At 45.0% G+C, this 19,581-nt stretch overlaps 2 protein-coding genes across 3 annotated transcripts in view; one reads left to right on the top strand and one right to left on the bottom strand.

Moving 5' to 3' along the window:
* The window catches only part of KDM1A (lysine demethylase 1A), a 36,657-nt gene extending 24,370 nt beyond the window's left edge, over nt 1-12,287 (top strand). For both annotated transcript variants that reach the window (XM_080380696.1, XM_080380695.1), the window contains 9 exons: nt 2,376-2,510; nt 3,833-3,906; nt 4,598-4,709; nt 5,101-5,233; nt 5,456-5,643; nt 6,092-6,206; nt 6,709-6,836; nt 10,328-10,474; nt 11,619-12,287. In XM_080380696.1, the coding sequence (XP_080236822.1) occupies nt 2,376-2,510; nt 3,833-3,906; nt 4,598-4,709; nt 5,101-5,233; nt 5,456-5,643; nt 6,092-6,206; nt 6,709-6,836; nt 10,328-10,474; nt 11,619-11,804 (1,218 nt within the window). In that variant the 3' untranslated portion in view covers nt 11,805-12,287. The remainder of the gene's footprint in view (nt 1-2,375; nt 2,511-3,832; nt 3,907-4,597; nt 4,710-5,100; nt 5,234-5,455; nt 5,644-6,091; nt 6,207-6,708; nt 6,837-10,327; nt 10,475-11,618) is intronic.
* Nucleotides 12,288-12,780: 493 nt separating this feature from the next.
* The window catches only part of LUZP1 (leucine zipper protein 1), a 43,604-nt gene continuing 36,803 nt past the window's right edge, over nt 12,781-19,581 (bottom strand). Inside the window, exon 4 of the mRNA XM_080380694.1 lies at nt 12,781-19,579. Coding sequence (XP_080236820.1) covers nt 19,541-19,579 — 39 coding nt within the window. The 3' untranslated portion in view covers nt 12,781-19,540. The remainder of the gene's footprint in view (nt 19,580-19,581) is intronic.

The following is a 19,581-nucleotide window of genomic DNA, read 5'->3' on the forward strand; positions in this document are numbered from 1 at the left end:
ACATATCTGTTCATTTAAGACCTGCCTAGAACCACTGTTGTGGCAAAGGAGTCTCTGTTTTTGAGGAGCACATACCTGGCTCTGCAGGAGACTGTAGCACAAATACAGGAAAAGCGGGAGGACAGACATGATATGTTGTGTCATAGCTTCCTTTAGACACGTTGATAATGAGTGAGGCTTTTGGGGGGTTATTTTAAAATGTTTACCTTCTTTACCACAAATCTAATTTGTAGTGTAGAAACAGTATTTTAGGCCTACTTACAGTGGTTTTCGTTGTGGTAGATGACATATTCTCCATGGAAGTTTCTCAGACTAAAAATGTCCTAAAAATAGAATGACTCCCATGTCCTAAATTATTTGTAGTGTATTTTATAAGAAATCTGATGTTGAGTTTAAGCCACGTTCTTCTGGGGCTGGTGGCTTTTATCATGGTTTCTTGCATATAAGTAACACCTACCAAAACCAGGAAATCTTTTTGGTATAATGGCATACCTTGAGATGAGTACCCATTTTACACAAAATCACAGACTGATCAGGGTTGGAAGGGACCTCTGGAGATCATCTAGCCCAACCCCCTGCTAGAGCAGGCTGCATAGTTGGCGTCCAGGCAATTTTTTAGTATCTCCACAACCTCTCTGAGCAGCCTGTTCCAGTGCTCCGCCACCCTCACGGTGAAGATGTTTTTCTTTATATTCAGATGGAACTTCTCATGTTTCAGTTTGTGCCCGTTGCTACTTGCCGTGTCACTGGACACTACAGAAAAGAGCCTGAACCCATCCACTCAACACTCACCCTTAAGACATTAGTATGCATTTATAGAGTCCTCTCTGTCTTCTCCAGGCTAAACAGGCCCAGCTCTCTCAGTGTTTCCTCATGTGGGAGATGCTTCCATCCCCTAATCATCTTTGTAGCACTCTGCTGGACCCTCTCCAGCAGTTCCCTGTCTCTCTTGAACTGGGGAGCCCAGCACTGGACACAGCAGTGCAGATGCAGCCTCACCAGGGCAGAGTAGAGGGGAAAGACCCCCTCCCTGGACCTGCTGGCCATGTTCCTCCTCATGCCCCCCTGGATACCATTGGCTGTCTTGGCCACCACGGCACACTGCTGGCCCATGGGCAACTTGCTGCCCACCAGAGCTCCCAGGCCCTTCCCCGCAGAGCTGCCCCCCAGCAGGTCAGCCCAGCCCGTGCTGTTGCCGTCCTTCCCCAGGGCCAGGACCCTACATGTGCCTCTGTTGAACCTCGGCAGGTCCCTCTGCTCAGCTCTTCTGACCTCTGCCCAGGTCTCGCTGAATGGCAGCGCAGCCTTCAGGTGTACCAGCCGCTCCTCCCAGTTTGCATCATCAGCAAACTTGCTGAGGGCATGCTCTGCCCCCTCATCCAGGGCACTCAGGAATAAGCTGAACAGGACTGGACCCAGCACTGACCCCTGGGGAACACCACGAGCTACAGGCCTCCAGCCAGGCTCTGTGCCCTTGGCCACAACCCTCTGAGCTCTGCCATTCAGGCAGTCCTTAATCCACCTCACAGCCTGCTCCTCTAACCCACGCTTCCTGAGTGCGTGTATGAGGATGTTAGGGGAGACAGCATCAAAAACCTGGCTGAGGTCTAGGTAGACAATGGCCACCACTCTCCCCTCATCTACCCAGGCAATCATTCCATCATCGAAGGCTATTAGCTTGGTCAGGCGTGATTTACCCTGGTGAATCCATGTTGCCTACTCCTGATAACCTTCTTTTCCTCCACATGCTTAGAGATGACCTCCAGGATGAGCTGTTCCTTCACCTTGCAGGGGTGGAGGTGAGGCTGACCTGCCTGTAGTTTCCTGGGTCTTCCTCCTTGCTATTTTTGAAGACTGGAGTGACACTGGCTTCCCTTCAGTCCTCAAGCGTCTCTCCTCCACGACCTTTCAGAGATGGAGAGTGGCTTAGCAATAACATCTGCCAGCTTCCTCAGCACTGGGGGGTGCATCCCATCAGGGCCCATGGATTTCTGGGTGTCGGGTTTGCTTAAGTGATTTCTAGCCCCATCCTCCTCAACCAAGAGAAAGTCTTCCTTTCTCCAGACTTCCTCTCCTGCCTCTAGGGTCTGGGATTCCTGAGGGCTGGCCTTGGCAGTAAAGACTGAAGCAAAGGAGGCATTCAGTAACTGCCTTCTCTGTATCCTTCTTCACCAGGCACCCACCTCACTCAGCAGTGGGCCCACGTCTTCCATCGTTTCATCCTTCTGCTACTGATGTACTTGAAGAAGCCCGTCTTGTCCTCTATCTCCCTTAGTAGATTTAATTCTTAAACGTAGTAACTTGCACAAAATCTGCTTTCCCTCATACTTCTTTTTTTCTTTTCTTTCTCCCTTTTCCTACTCCACCTGAAAAAGATGGTGAATTTAAAAGAGAAGATTAAAGAACTTCATCAACAATATAAGGAAGCATCAGAAGTGAAGCCACCTCGGGATATTACGGCAGAGTTCCTTGTGAAAAGCAAACACAGAGATCTGACTGCACTTTGCAAGGTAAAGGACATACATACAGCACTTAATTTTAAGTCAGTGGTTTCTGAGGACTTCAGCAGCCAGATAAAATTAGCCGATTTAAATGTTTCTTCATCTCTCAGTCCAATCCCACGCTCTCAAGAGAGTGTCATTGACGGTAACTCTGGGTTTAATGCTGATAACAGGGCTGCATTAAGTACCTTTAGATACCTGTCCTTGATGGCTCATGATGGAGAGTATTAATGTGTTGAAGGCTTAATTTTAGGTAACAGTCTGTGCTGGCTCGTGTCAGACAGCATTTAGTGTTTTGAAGGCTAAATTTTAGGTCAGAGTTGGTCTTCATAGTACTGCTGGGTCTCACAATAGTAGGGAAATAAAATTAAGTTTGAAGAGAGATGCTCTTTCTCTAAGATATGAAAGGTGGTTGCTCTTTCTCTAAGATACAAAAGGTGGTTTCCCGAGTAAAAGACTTCTTTCTATCCAAAGGTTATAATTTACAGAGCTCTATTTTGACAAGCAAGAGTTAGTCCCCACCCCTGTGTGTACCTAGATGTAGATATAGGTCTTACAAATGAAACCTTTAAAAACTGTGCTTTCTATGACAATGAAAGACACCTTGCTAACCCAAGATAGAACCAAGGATCGTTTTTCAGCTGCTACTTCAACAGAAGATAGGTACCTTTATTTGGAAGCTCAATGTGTTCGTGTATACTTAAGTAGTAGCTTTTCTCTTTTGTCAACAATGAACAGCTTTGTGCTCTTGTCACTGCTTTTGGACACTCCAAATTATTCTGCCTGGAAAGCTAATGTCTGTTGCTTTCATTTTTAAAGTAAGTTTTCAATGCTTTTTAAAATAAGTAAAAAAAAAAAAACCACCTCTGAAAGAAGCTTGAATTGGATTATGTCTTTGCCTTTTGCATGACTGCTGCTGCTTTGGATGTCTCTTATGTTCGATACTAGCTGTAGTCTTTTAAGAGAGAAGGAAGAATAGAAGTGAGATTTTGTGGAATACGAAAAATCTGTCAGTACCATAGGAATGCTTAAAATACCAGGACTATAACAGACCTTCATGTTCTTCAGATCTGAGTGTTTAAATTCCTGAAATATTAGCATACTAATCTTTTCTGCAGTGTGGCACAGACTTCTGTATATTTGAACAGCAGAAGGGCAAATTATGCTGGATCAACTGTTGAAAAAATAACGAACTTGATTTAAATTCCACTAAAACTATTAATCTTCCACCGATTTCTCTGGAGATTCGGTCTAGTCTGCTGCTACATGACGTCTTTTAAGTCCTTTTTTAAATGTAAACTGATTTTAATCTTAGTTTTTAATCTTATAAGGAGTATGATGATTTGGCTGAAACACAAGGAAAGCTGGAAGAGAAGTTACAAGAACTTGAAGCCAATCCACCAAGGTAAAGATACGAACTATAAAAATAAATACTCAGGAAAACAGTTTTACTATTTTTCACTGAGTTTCAAAAATGCTGTGATATGCTTTCTTTCAATTATGGTAGTTCAAGGGGTTAGGAAGGTACAAACATGAAGTTTGAGCTCCCTCGGATTTAGAAATCATCCTCATTTTTAGAGGTGACTTGGACAAACAAGGTGGTTCTTGGCTAGGATGCCTTCCAGTAGAAATCCTTACTGCAACCAGTGCCTGATCTTAGGAAGGCTTTGAGATTTGAAATCCCCGTCAATGACAGCATACTAATCCCACATATTTTGGCAGAATATTATTATTTTGTGCTCTGTGTATTATACTAGCTTTTTAGTCATCTTCATTATAAATGCCATTTAAGCCATTATTTATGTAACTTATTTCTAAAGTTAAGTTTCTGGCTTCACTTAGAATATTTTACATGAACTCTGCTTTTAAAATGTGAATTTGTTGGGTTTCGATATTCAGCTTTCATGAAGGAGGTCTGAATGTTTGAATCAGAATCTGCTTGTGTTCTTTTTTAAGTTTTTTTGATTCTCCACTAAAGAGGGAGGGACTCAAACAAAAATAGTTGTGAACAAATTTTCAAAAGCAATGCATATGCTACATCCTGCTCTGGCAAACTAAATGTTGTCTTACTTTGGCTTTTTGTTTTTTTTTTCTAGTGATGTTTATCTGTCATCAAGAGACAGGCAAATACTTGACTGGCATTTTGCAAACCTAGAATTTGCTAATGCTACACCCCTATCTACGCTGTCACTGAAGCACTGGGACCAGGTAGCTAAGTACTGTATTCATTCAGCAACACGCTAAAAGCTTACGCTGTGTTTATTTCATCCTCATGGAAGCTTCTCTGTGTTAACAGTTTCTAACCACTTAAGTGCTATCTGTTTTTATGTAGATGCTGAGCTCTTACATGATTGTTATTTGCTGATGAAGTTCCAGACAGCTTTTTGTTAGTGCCAAAATGATCTCTATTAATACTGTCTGCTGAAAGTTCCTATACTTACTGCTTGACTAATAAACAGAGAGGGTTTCAAATTCATTCAACTCACTCTTGGAAAAAAGTTTTTGAAAAAATTTTGCCACTGTGTAGAGTTGCTGGTTATTTTCTGTTGAATCGTATGATTTTATTATAAATACATGATTTTGTGCATCTTCATTTTAGGATGATGACTTCGAATTCACAGGCAGTCACTTGACTGTGAGGAATGGGTATTCCTGTGTGCCTGTAGCCTTGGCAGAAGGGTTGGATATTAAATTAAACACAGCAGTTCGACAGGTTCGCTATACAGCATCAGGTAAATGAAATCACCTCCTCTGGAAAACTGCTCTGAGGGAGTATGATCACAGAAATTAGATTTCAGTGCTTCTGGAAGCAGATGTGAATATTGATCCCATAAAAACCCTCCCGTTATGCATTTTGGGTTAGATAAACAGACACATATCTTATTGTGATTAATTGTGTAGGATGCTTTTGCCTGCTGGCCTATTAAATGATTGTTTTTCTCTCCCCTTTCCAGGCTGTGAAGTGATAGCTGTAAACACCCGATCTACTAGCCAGACTTTCATTTACAAATGTGATGCTGTGCTGTGCACTCTTCCCTTGGGCGTATTGAAACAGCAGCCTCCAGCGGTACAGTTTGTGCCGCCTCTTCCCGAGTGGAAAACTTCTGCAGTGCAGCGTATGGGGTTTGGCAACCTTAACAAGGTGACTTGGTCATTGCGGGAGCGGCAGCGGACCAGGGGTTGCCATAGGTAGAATCTGAAACGCAGATGGGATGTGTGGTGGATGAGGGGAAGAATGGGCGGTTTTTTTCCACTGCCGTTTTGCTGGATTTTGATGCTGAAAATCATCTGAAGAACTGTAAGGACCTCTGTTTCCCACACAGTTCTTCAGTAGTTAAATTTCAGAAGTAGGTTGACTCGGTACATCTGCTGTAGCATGTCAGCCAGCACGTTTGTAAATAGGAGAGCATACTAACCGACGGAAGGCAGTAGAGCTATACACTTTTATGTGTTAGGTATATGGAGTGTATAGTCATCACATTTTCCTTTCTTGACCTTTCCAGTGCTAAGCAATGAGTCTGATTGTCTTGGGGTTTATTTTTTCTGTGTGCTCTTCCTAAATCTGGATGCTTTTTGGTTTTTGTTTCTAGGTTGTGTTGTGTTTTGATCGTGTCTTCTGGGATCCAAGTGTCAATTTGTTTGGTCATGTTGGTAGCACTACTGCAAGCAGAGGAGAACTTTTCTTGTTTTGGAACCTGTACAAAGGTAGCTGTGGTGCATGTCTGCTTTTGCCAGTGTCTTGTTTGTATAGTTTCAGATCCTAGAAAAGAGCACTTTATTTATTTAACTTCTATGCTGATGTTAATTGTACTAAATTAGATTGTTTGGAAGGTATTGAGTTCCTTCATGTAGCACAGATGACTTAAATCCCAGTGGAAACTCCTATGTGAAGCAAGTGATGCCTTCACTAAAGAAAACCTTTTCTCTCTTCTGCATGCTGTACTTCCTAATCTGTGTATTTACTTTTTAATATATAGATTCCCTTGATAATTCTGAGTAGTACCATAGCATATGTTAAATCATTTTACTTTTGGTAATTCAATATGATGGTAGAAGATCTAGGACTACTTTTTGTTGGGTTTGTTTAGTTTTTTAACCTCGTGACTCAGCTGAAGATCCATGCCTATTCGAGTCCAACTTGTCTGATTAAAATGTTCAATTTCAAAAATTCAGTTGTTTCTTCTCTCTCCTTCACCGCTATCCCCAGCACCAATTCTGTTGGCCTTGGTAGCAGGAGAGGCAGCAGGGATCATGGAAAATATCAGTGATGATGTCATTGTGGGACGGTGCCTCGCCATCCTCAAAGGCATATTTGGTAGCAGTGCTGTGCCACAGGTCAGTACAGACGATGTATTTGGGTAACTGCTCTGGATTTCAGAACACACTACAATTCTCAGTAACCTGACTGCAGTGTGGAGCTGTTTGGTACATGTAACCACCTTTTGTTTGTTCAGGGTTTTCTGGGAGGAAGGGTTGTTTGTGGGTTTGGGTTTGGAGGCAGGGGGGTGAGGGGTTGTTTTTTGGGGGGGAGGAGTGTTCAGATTTTGGGGGTTTTATTGTTTTTTGTTTGGGTTTTTTTGTTCTATTTCATTTTTTTTGCAAGATTATTTTACACAAAGTAAGACTCTTTGTGCATCAAGTACTTCAGTTAATTTTCTACCTTTTACATTTCTGGGATTACAGCAAAGCTATCTATGGCTAGTGGCAGGGAGTGCTTAGATACTCCCTGGCACGTTTTGCACCTTCCCTAAAGTACAGTAAAGCTCTTGACCAGTGAACTCCACAAAGAAACTGGTTTGGCTGGAAAATAACTGAAGCATGGAGGAAGGGAGTAAAGGCAGCCTTTCACCTGGATCACTTCCCTGTGCAGCTAGCCAGTGGTTGTTTAGGCACAATAAGTGTAAATGGAATGGTTGGTGAAGGAGTTTTGAAAATACTTAAATATTACTTTAAAAAAAAAGAAAGCTTGTGTACTTAGGACATCAATTTGGAAAGTCTTACAGCTGTTCAACGTACAGTGTGTGTGACTTAGTTGAATACTTAACCTCTTATAACTGGTAGTTAGTGGAAGCAGTTTTTACCAGTGGCACTGGATGTAAATAACTAGGTCTCCTCCACTGGGATTTCTATTATAGTGAAGTGACGGAAAAAGTACACAGTAACTTTAATAGACCGGTTTTCTCTGAACATTTGGCCAGGCGGAAATTGGACTGTTTCCTTCCTTGGTATTTCACATGAGGAACAGAATCAATTTGTTGTCTTTATCCTAGAATAGTTGTAGAGCTCTTTGTGAATGTGGCTTTATCATCCCCGGTATTTTACTGCTTTCTGTATGATAGACAAATCCTCACAGCTGACTGCAAGCATGGGTTTTAAGATAATGCGTGGGCCTTATATTTTGGAAATGCTTAATCAGTTGAATTTTATGTCTCAGACTGGAGAACACAAGAGGAGAAAACCCCAGCCTTGCCTTTCTGATAAATCCACAGCTCCTTCTCTGAACTCTCAAAGGAGCTTTGAGACTCTTGTGGCTACTGGTGCTGTAGAAACCGCGCAGCATGCAGAAATCACTCCACGGTGAACCAAGAGCAAAGTGTGTTACTGCGGCTGCTCTCTAGCAGGCTTTTCAGGAGGAGAAAGCACACACTAGCAAACAGCAGAATCTTGAGAAATATGGATTCTACTGTAGATAAACATCAAATTTAGAGAACTTATTTGAACTTTTGAAATACTTCAGTGCATTAACTGATAAGCCTCTCTTATGGAATGCCTCCATATCTGGTCAGTCTTTCAAGATCTTTTGAAGGTTGTCATAAGCGAGATGTCTGAGGGAGTCTCTGTTTTAATGTATTCACAGTTCAGGTGCTTACGTACTACAGGTACTTGATAATGGAGAGGTTTGCTGGAAGCTGTCTTCTGGACAGCCATTCATCAGTCTGGATAAACTGCACCCTCTGTTGTACTGGATGAACAACTCGATCTGAAGTGGAGCTTGCTGTGCAAGTGCAGCTCCTTGCGTCTGTCCAAAACAGGGAAGTAGAAAAGCTGAAACAAAATTGGGACTTCGGTGGAATGCGAGCAATCCTGATTCCTGTGCTGCTTCTTGTTCCTGCCATATTTTCTCTTTCTGGTTTGGTTTTCATAACCACTTTTTTCCCCTGCTGTTCTTCAACACATGAACAGTTTATCCACCTTGCTGTGCAGCTAACCTCTGCACGCTTCATGTCCTCTGTAGAGTGAGGTTCCAGGTTTGTACCACTTCTGTTGTAGTACATGGCTTATCCTCTAGCCATCCTTCTCCCTGTTCACAGGGGATCCTAGTTACAGCATTTGCTTGTCAGGATGAAAAAAATCGTTGACTCACACCCATCCAGGGCTGTATGGGCACATGAGCACCACAGGTGCTTTTTGGACTTGTGCAGTCTCGGTACTGGGGAACCGATACTTTGGTATTATCCTCTACAATTGTGTCTGAGTTAGCCGTAACTTCAGAACTACCTCAGTGAATTAAAATTTCTCTCTGGCTTTGTTCCCTGTTAGACTGCAATGCTTCACGTGATTACTAGGGAGAATTAGGAAATTTATGAAATGTCTCAACATTTTGTCAGACAGACCTGTGATAACACGTGGTGCCATCACAGTGGTCTCCCTCCAACAAGGAGGGAAATGTGAGGTTACTTTTTTCTCCAGAAGCAGTCAATGTGTGAGGGCTGCCTCATCGGTCAGTTTCTTAGCTGTTGGATAAAAATGTGCTGAAAGTTATGGTGTGGAATTTTCTCAATTAAGTCATCAGACCACGTTGGGAAATGTGGTTTCCAACCCCTAGTGGGTGTCTTACACCTGGGAACATCGCCCCAGCCCTCTGTGGCCTCTCCACAGCAGAAGACATCACATACAGTCCAGCTGGGGCCAGCCTCAGAGAGGTCATCTTGGGTCTGTTGGTGTTGGGGTCCAGGAAACTTCCCCTGCCATCGTGTGGCACGGTGCCTGCTGGACTGGTTTCTGGGTGGTAACACCCTTGCTAGGTAGAGCCTTTTGGTCTTCCTTTGTGGGAAGGTCTGTTCTAGTAGAAAGAATTCCATGAAATATCTTCATGCCCAAGGAGAGGAGGCAAGGTTCCCGTTGTCATGGGTTTTGCATTTTGACAGGGTGCAATTCACGTTAAAACTTGGTTAGGCATTTGGACAGTCTGGGCTGTTTCAAGGTTCGCACTCATCACTTTTCCGCGTTATGTATGCAAGGATATGCCTTGGAGTGATACTGGTTTGAATCCTAGTGATGCTCTCGCTCTTGTGTCGTTCTTGGAGTATCTTTCATCGTGATCATTACCTTGGCAAACCAAATGGATTGGAGAAATGCAGGTGTTTGTACAAGCGCCCTTTATGCAGTCATTTTCCCAGATGAGTTACAGACCTCATATAGGCCTATATCATAGCAAAATCAGAAGAGAGAGTCAGATGAGCTGTGGCTGAAAGAAAGTGAAGCAGCAGGAAGTGTGCATTGTCGTTATGTTGATAATAGGAGAAGAAACAGAGCAAACAGTACGCAGCGTGCATGTGCAGCTGACTACAAATTCTGAGTTCCAGTGCATAAACTGTGTGCAGTAGGTTCTTCTCTTTATATGGTGGAAAGAACTAAGGGATCGCCACCAAAGACAAGTTATTTACCTTAGTATGTGTTGTCGTGGAATATAAACTTGGAGTTCCACCATTAACATTAGCCTAAGAGACTTTGTGTCTTTTATTCTTTTGTTTGCATCTTTTGTATTTCGTACTAGCTGTAGAACTTGCACTGGGTCAACAACTGAAGTTTCTGTCTTGTCTCAGCCTAAAGAAACTGTGGTGTCCCGCTGGCGTGCTGACCCGTGGGCCCGAGGATCATACTCCTATGTAGCAGCTGGATCTTCTGGAAATGACTATGACTTGATGGCTCAGCCGATTACTCCAGGGCCAGCCATTCCGGGGGCTCCTCAGGTGAGAGATGTCTGAGTTTTCTAGAAAAGCTTCAGAACGGGATGGCTTCTCGAAGTCATTTGCACACCTATGCAAGTGTAGATAACATGTATCTTTTGATGAATTATTAGAACCTGTAAAATAATTCAGTTTTCCATCCATGAGTTCTGCCTTCCCAGGTTTGGTGTCATTTGTGTACTAGCAAAAAGAGCGGGTTTATTCATAAAGTCAATTCGGCAATGTCTGAACAGAGGATCATAATATTATAAATGCATTGTGTTTCATACTCCGTATTTATGTTGTCCATTGCCATATTTAAGTGAGTTGCAGTAATTTGCAAGAGGGTGAAGGCCAGAGTGAGAGGAACGGTAATGAAAAGGTCTCTCCCAAACTGGGAGCAAACACAAGGAAGGTGTAAGTCATCTCCAGTTCGCTTTGAGAGGATGAAGTTTTGAAAGCAGTAATCGTTCTGAAAGCACTCACAGAGACGGACGTATGACTTTGGCTTTATTTAGGTTCGTTTTCTAGTGATACAAGTAATTAATAAACACAGCTATGGATAAAATAATTCTCTGCCGAGTATAACATATGAAAGTCTGTTTTTCTCCTACTTGTTACGACACTGTCAGTAGTTGGTTTAGGTCTCGGTTTAAAGAGAAACTGCTAATTTAAGTGAATTGCTGAAGTTTTTGTTTGCTTACTATGCTAGAGTTCATGTCCCAAGATCAGAAACTATCATTCTTAGAGAGGATTACCAGTTCGGCTGTAGAGTTGTAGCTGTGACATTCAAATGTCTTTCAGGGTACAGCTGGGGACGTTGATCTCCCCTGTTTATCTGGTTCTGAAAGCACTGGTTTTCAAGCAGAGCTGCATTATCTTTGTATCAACCCAAAGATATTGGCAAATAACTGGAAAATATTTCCTCATATTACAGTTGTTACAAACATGAAACTCTTCTGTGACATTAAAGGTGTATATAAAGATCTTCTTGGTCATTTTGGGGACGAGTTACAATATTTTTAGTATAGACTATTTTATGTGCACCACCTTCATGTTAATGGAGACTGGTGTGATTAGAGGACTTTCAACGTTCTTAAATTACTGGTTTGCTGCAGAATCTGAAAGAACATGGACAAACCTTAACAGTGTTCTCTGTTCCCCCCAGCCTATTCCTCGCCTGTTTTTCGCAGGAGAACACACAATTCGCAACTACCCTGCAACCGTTCATGGCGCTTTACTGAGCGGACTGAGAGAGGCCGGTCGCATCGCAGACCAGTTCCTTGGGGCCATGTATACTTTGCCTCGCCAGCCAACGCCTGGGGTCCCCCCACAACAAGCTACCAGCATGTAAGAAAAGTAGAAGGGACCAGAAGAGGAGTGACAAGACCGTGGTGCTGCTGTTGTGGATTCTGGGATGAAGATACTCACCTCGTCTGTAACAGCATCTGCTGAAAGGACTCAGCCCTGAGTTGCTGTAGAATACTTCTGTTAGGATGGCCTTACAAAAACTGACCTAACCTTTGCCTTGGCATCCTTTTGCAAAATCTGTTTTAGCTATTTGAAGTGTCAGTGTACACAAACCTTTAATACCGAGCTGGTCAGGGATTTTTTTGACTCTGCAAATAGTTTTTTGAAAATCAAGCTTATAGCTAGAGGTTTTTTCGTTGGTTTTTTTTCTACCTATACATGTATTTACAATTCAGTAATTGCACAACACCCTCTAGAAGCTGGTTACTATGAATAGTAGCTTAGTGTAGAATTTATGTAAATTTCTTTGTTGCTGGCTTTTTTATTGTTTTGTTTTGAAGAATAATATTTTTTGACCAATCCTGTTCTTATCTGGCATTCTGGAATTTGCTGCAACTGTTGTCCTACCAGTAACAGCAAATCACCCCCCTCCGTAACGGTCAGTTGGCTGCTACACCATATGTATCCTGTTTTAGAAAGAAAGCTGATCTCACTAAAGGCGTGCTAAGCATACCATTTTATTAAATACTTTCAACAAAAAACCCATCAGAATGAGGTATTTCTAAGTTAAAAATTAGAAAAATTATTTGTATATGTTTATATAGAAACAAAGTGGCCTAGGCAGTAAGTTAGCTGAAGGACCTAATCTCTTGACTTCTGCACACCGCGTGTAGGCACTCTTGTGTACCCGTTGGTTTAGTTTCTGCTGGGTGGTGAGGTGATGTTGCAGCAGACATTGTTAACGGTTCTGAAGAAAACTTTGGTTTGGCTGCTTTTCCAAATATTTTCCTTTTTATTAATTCAGCGCACAGAGCCTTCCTTTCATTGCATAGAGCAGTCTTATTTAAACATTTAGGTCCTTTTTCCCTCCCTTTCCCCATTTGGCATTAGACCTCTCTTCTTCCAACTTTTCTTATCCTCTTCTCTCTGCAGTTTATTTCTCTTTCATCTAGCCATGGTCCTGTTCACAGTTTTGTCTACTTTTCAGTTTTTCTGTTCTCATTCTCTCTGACCCCATGTCTGTACACGTGCAGTCCGTCCCATCTTCCTTCTGTCCTTGCACCTTCTGTTCTGCTGGAGGACCAGCACCTCCTCTTGTTCCATGCTCATCCCTCTACAATTGCGTTGCCCACACTTCTTCCTGAGGAAGGTACACACACAAACATGACTGCAGCCCCTACTTGTCTGTAGCTGTATTGTCTTTGGCCACAGACTCTTCATCTCCTAGCATGATTGCTTCCGCTGTTTTCTTGTGTCTCCTTAGTAGCTGGAGATCATTCTTCCTCTGTCTGTTACCTCCTGGTTGCTTTCTCATTAGGTGGTGCAGTCTGTGGGGGGGGGTCTCTGTAGGCAGTCCTACTGACAAGCTGTGAGAAAGGGGAGGACTTTGATGTGGCAGCAGCGATAGTCCGTGAGGGGGCACAGGCTTGAGGTGTCGAGGACTAAGCCTGTTTGAAATGGTTTTGGGGCCATGGGGGACCCTCTGTCCCAAACCTCTGTCTAATTTAGTGCTGCCTTCCCCATATCTCTGACTTCACCAGTGTTGTTGCTACTCGAGCCCTTTATTGAAAGGGATATTCTCAGCAACACTACTCATCCTCACTTTCCTTTCCAGGGGACAAGACAGACTTACTGATGGTTGGTCAGAAAACTGCCACTGAAGTGGTGCAGGAATTGCAAGTCCAGCAGGGTGTGGAGGAGGGGTGACTAGGAGTAAACAGGGAGTAACTTGGGACTCAAGACTCCCTGCCTTATGTTCAGGTAAAAGTCTATCAGCTCTACTACCCAGAGAAATTCTGCTCCAGGACGAGAGGCCTGACAGGCCTTCAAAAAAGCCACCAAGAGCTGGTCTAGTCTCTTGGCTGGTCTGACTGAGGATGGGAGAATGATCGGAGAATTGGGATGCTCTGTTCTGCGACCAGGCTTCTCGCATCTGCGGGTGCTCCGTGTCTGTGGGGTGCTTTGCTGTTGATATTAGTGATGTGCTGTTTCACCGTGAGGACTTGTCATCCCACTTGCGTTAGCAAAGCGTCAAAAACTCAGAAAAGTACTTCTGGCCCACTGGGAAATAAAGTTAGTCCTCAGCTTGACATAGCCAAATGTCAGTCAACACCAATAACCGGTGTAGCAGTTTCTGGAAATGCATCCCGTTTTGCAGCCAAATAGAATAAAGCAGATATAAGGAAAAGAGCTTTGTCTAATATATTGAAGTGTGGTGCCCGGGACCACGTACACCTCCTCAGATGACGTGGTTGTGGTCACAGGGGTCGTCCTGCACGTGATAGGTGCTAATTGTACCTGTGTATTGCAAAAGGTTAGGAACTGTGAAGGTGACTTTGCCACTTGTGCTGACCTCTGTATCCTCCATCTTCTTCCAGGAGATGGCCAACGGGTCTTGGTTTCCATTAGTCTATATTGGCTAAGTAAAAAAAAAAATCTAACAAAGCAGTGGCTCGTTTCCTTCTGTAAGAACGCCCCGCCCCCCCCACCTGCTCTCAGCAATGCCAAGTCCGTGTCACCCGCTCTGAGTGGGAGGTGGCAGTGTTCTACTTGATCTGTCACGTCAGCGTGCGCTGCCTGTGCTTTAAATGCGGCCTAAGAATGGGTGTATGGGATCTGCCTGGATACAGGCAAAAAACTAAGGACAAGGAGCTCAAACCCGGCACTAACGCACAGTGCTGCAGCTGAGCTGCCTCAGCACATCGCCGAGGGGCATCGGTACCTCTGAGTAACGGGCATGGTGCAGGGGTTCAGCCGAAGCTATAAATACCACATCACAAATGTGTAAAAAGAGAAGAGCTTTTATTGGTTATATACTGTAGAGCTGACAGTGTTTGAGTCAGGAGAGACATGCAGATAAAGTGTGTGTTTACATTTGGCATGCAGACTAAGAGCACTGTGTAACTGGAAGGAGGTAAGCACCATCTTTATCCACTGCATGGGCAGCCTGGGGAGGAAAGCGCGGGCTTCCCTCTACGGAGCGTGCTGAGACAGGGAGAGTTTGAGAGGGTGAAACAGTGCTGATAGCTCTATTGGACACAAAGTTTGTTTTAGGGAAATAGGCAATACTATAACCCTGGAAAATTCGTTTCACTTGGATGATTCTGTGATTATGAGAAGATTTCTTGCATTATTTGTCTTCTGACTAAGCTGCCCCAGCCCAAATATATGTCTGCAAATACAAAAAAATATTTATTCTCTTAAAAATACATTCCATGCAGCCTGGAGTGCTGCTTCCCCAAGGCAGGAGCCTGCACTGCATGCTGGGCAGCCGAGGAGAGGGCGATGCTTTGGGTCCGTAGGTTACTGACCATCCGAGGCATCTGCAAACAATGGCTTCATGTTTCATCCCATACAGAGCTGGCCTTGGAGCAGTGCTTCGACCACTCCAGTGATGTGCAAGGGTGGCATAGATGAGGTCTACTATATCAGAAATGACACCAATGTGACTATTGCATCGATCTGCAGCTAGGAAATCGCTCATGTCAAGTGTCTCTTGAAGCACCAAGGTGCACCGCCTGGGCCTGTGCTTCCTGTCCTGGAGGTACCATCTGCAGAGCTGCAGGGCTCCCTTCGTCCGTGTCCACTGAGCTGCGGTTTGACGATGTGCTGCGCTGGTGGTTGTACCGAGGAGCTGTCACCCCTCCGTGCTACCCGGGCAGGGCAGGGGCTGCTCTGCGTGCTGCAGTGGTGGTTCTGGACACAAAGGAAGCTGCTCCGTGAAGCAGCAAGCTGGTGGCCCCGCAGGGTGGTGCCAGCCGTTCTGGGAAAAGCTGCTGGCTCTGCGAAAGGGCCCAGGGTCTCCGTTTCCTTGGGAGCAGCGAGCACTGACACACTCCCTCTGTACAGCAAATACATTTACAACTTTGGAATTACCCGAGTGCTTGATGCGCAGCCTCACAGCATCATCAAGCCCACTGAAAAGCCTGTTACATTTATATGCTAAAATTACAAATACTTCTTCAGTGATGGCAATATTTACACATATACTCTATTTTACAGCTGTTCAAAAAAAGTGTGCAATTTGAGTAAAACACATTGTGTTTCCTGAAGTCATTGCTATAAGTTTAATACAATCAGCTCCTATTGCACTCGTGATTAGAGGGCAAGGCCCCTTTCAATTTTAAGGAGGGTTTTCTTTCTCAGATTTAATCTCAGTTGTGGTAAAAACAACCCAGTGTGCAGTTACTGAGTGACATCTGTGTTCTATATTTACAAGCAGCGAGACTGAGTCTAGAGCAACAGCTCAAGGTGTGTGCTGTAAAATACTGAAGAAACGACTGAGGCAGCTGGAGAAAGGAGAGACGTCACCTGCGAGAAGCACCTGAGAGCAGTGTGGGACAGAGCTGCATCGCTGAGCCGGCAGCTGGGGCTCCTGCCGCGTGCTGTGAGCCGCTGAGCAGCGGGGTGAAGCCCTGCGGTTGCCCAGAGCTAAGGAAAAGCTCGGTCCTGGCTGACGGAAGGGGAGAACCAACAGCTCTTGCTGCTGGTGGTTGTTCCCTTGCACATCAGACATGGGATTGTGTTACTGGGGGGGCTGAAAAGCCAGTGGGTCAGCCAGTTTGGGGGGTTACAGGGAAGCCTGTGTTAACCAAGCATGTCACCTCATAGGGACGCAGCGCTAGGACTGAAACCAGTTCCCTCGGAAGGAGCTTTGGGAGCACCATGCTAAGCTGAATCTGTGCCAAGAAGGTGAGAAGATGAGGCTGGGGGATGTGTGTGAGCACCCGAGGGTCCTGGGGGATGCGGACAATCTGCAGCAGGACGGGGCTCACCACTGAGACAAAAGCCGTACAGTCGCTGCTCAAAGCGATCCTCGTCCTCTTCAGTGCGTGTGCACAGCCCAGCCGGCGGCAGAAGCTGCCGCTTTGGGCAGCAGTGACCCCGGGCGGGGGGCGGCTCCTCCAAGTGCTGCTTCTGTGCCCGACCCAGCTGCAACGCCAGGCGAGTTGTCGGCAGGGGGGTTTCCACAGTGGCTGTAACTGGGGGCGTTACACGGCTGGGGAGCTGCGCAGCAGCAGCTTTGGGAATGTGAACGGCGGCGACGGCTGGGGAGGCAGGGACAGGCCAAGATGCGAACTCCCGGGTTCAGCAGGCAGGTGCTGCAAGACGCGTTCGGGCTGCTCGCTGCGGCACGGCTGCGCTGCCTCAGAGGGGTTTTGCAGCAGGGTCTCCAATGCAACGGGTGGAAGAGGACCTGAGGCAGCATATTTTGTTTTGAAGGGAAGTATTTAACATAAAGAGAGAGTCAGAATGTAGCATCCTGAGCTGGCAGAGGCTGGCAAGCAAGGCAGCCCTGTGGCAGCACCGTGGGATGTGGCACTTGCGGTCGGGCTGCACTTTGTGAGGGTGGAATGTGGCTCGGCAGGGGAAGCGGATGGCAATCAAGCGTTAATTGATCTCCGCAGCATCTTTTTCTTGTGTGGTGGTGGCGATCCTGCCGTACAGCTGACCCCTGAGCAAAGCAGGGTGCTCGGGGGGGAGCAACTTCACAGGCTCGTTTAAAAAAAGAATAATAATCCACTGTGGTTTCAGATTGCAGAATATGCGCTAATTCCTGATAAACGTGGGGCAGAGGAAGGAATTTCAGAAATCTGAATTTTAACTTCAGAATTTCAGTTTCTTTCACTTTTAGTTTGGGTTTTGAGTTTAAAAATTTTTCCCATTATACTTGGTGATATATTTGTCCCATTCTCTACTAGCACTGCCATGTCATGAAATGGTAAAGAGATAGCAGTTGATATAATTGAATTTCAAGATTATTAGAGCTGCCACTTAGTACTAATTTAAAAGCGTTATCTTTTTGTCTTGTTATGCAACTTGACACATAAGTGTTACAAAATATAAAAGAATAAAATGAAGGGTTAAAAATATAAATTTGGGAAAACATCTAAAAATTGCAAAAGGAAACACTTTTTTTTTTTTTTCAAAAATAATTTTTCCCTTCCTCCAAACTATCTTTATTTTTTAAAAAATGCATGTCATTGAAGCACTTTCCTTTTTATATAAATGTTTTCATAGATATTTTCCAACCAGCTCTGTTTTTTTGATTCATTTGCCTCTCATAATTGAGGCATATAATTCCAAGGGACAGGGAGGAGATATGGCACGTAGATGTGCATGTATGGGCAGTCACACACGCGCTGCTGTGGTAGCTGCTCGTGGAGGGTGGGATGTGGGAATAAGTTTGGGGTGCAACTCAGACGTGGGAGCTGCTGGATCACAGCTGTTCCCACAGCACCTCCAAAACAGGTAGGGGACCTTTTCCCTTCTGCAGCATTGTCCTTGTCCCTCCGCAGAGAGGGGCGTCTGTTTCCAACAGGCAGAAGAAAGCACTGCGGGAGGTCAGTGGTGGTTGGATGGGGAAACCATGGGCCAGCCCTGCAGCTGGGTGGTGGGACGCGAAGGAAGGACTGGCGGAGCTCTAAGTGTGTGAGCTAGAGGCAATCACCCTGCTCAGGGCAGCTGCTGCTCTAACACCCGAGCACCTCTTCGAGCTTCAGGGGTGGTGTCTCCCCAGTGATGACATCTGCGCTCAGTGGCCTGTGGGCACTGACAGGGTAACGTACCTCTTAGGTGAAGCAGTCTCTGACCATACCTGGGTCCCAGACACAGCAGATGTGGTCCTGAAGAGGGGCACAGACTGAGGCTGCCTAGGTAGCCATACTAAAGCTCAGCTTAGGGTCCAATCTTGCTGTCTCCACCCTGGTTTTGGAAGGAATAAGGACATTCTGCTTGTCTGCAAGGAAAAGCACTTGTTTCTTTTTCCCTTAAAGCTCAACGCCTGAGAACAAGCAGCTGAGTTGTTGCCTGCAGAGCATGATGGACATAAAGCTTCAGGTCAAAAAAAGGCACCCCAGTCCAAGCGAGGAGGAAGTTTCACTGCTGCGTGAACTGCTGTTGGGTTTGGCTCAGTGGATGACTTCTCGATGCAAGATCTCAGCTGGTGATGAGTAGGTCACGCAAAGATTGTTGCACAGGCTGACAGTGATAGGGAAGAAACTGCTTTTAAACAATATTTTCTGATCTCTTTCCCTCTTACCATGGAAAGCAACCAATGAGGAACCTCTGCCTAGAGACAGAGGGTACTGGGTACACTGGGAACACAGGTAGTAGGTGAGCACAACCCAAGCCAACAGTGGTGTCTTAGGAGAATGCAAACTCTCCCTAAGAACTGAAAGCCATGTGGAGCCGTGAGGGTCAGCTGTCATGGGCTGGTGGACTGTAGTCACAAGGATACTTCTGGGATCTTGCCTAAATGCAAATGATTAACAATAAGTTCTCTCTTGTCCAGGGAGTACCATTGTTCAGAGTGGCTGCGCAGTCAAGGTTTCCATGTGGACACAGACCTATCATCCTATGGAGAATATTAAGATTGCAGGCACAGAGATGAGAAGTGGGAGTCCCCTGAGCAAAGTCTCTGCAGCTGCCTCTTCAGCAATGAAGAAAAAGAATTCACTGGTAAAGCTCCTGTACCTTGCAAATTGCATTAGAAAACTGGTTTCAGGCTAGCTGAAGCCTCTGGAGAGGTTACAAACAGGTGTGACGCCCGTAAGCTTGGTACTATCCTGCCTCTTGCTCTGCTGTGCAGCGTGTTCATTGAGGGGAAGGGAATGCAACTCATCTCCGAGATGTCGTCCGGCAGGCACGGGAAGCACCCT

The sequence above is a fragment of the Falco punctatus genome (genome assembly GCF_963210335.1).
Source record: "Falco punctatus genome assembly, chromosome: 3".
NCBI lineage: Eukaryota > Metazoa > Chordata > Aves > Falconiformes > Falconidae > Falco > Falco punctatus.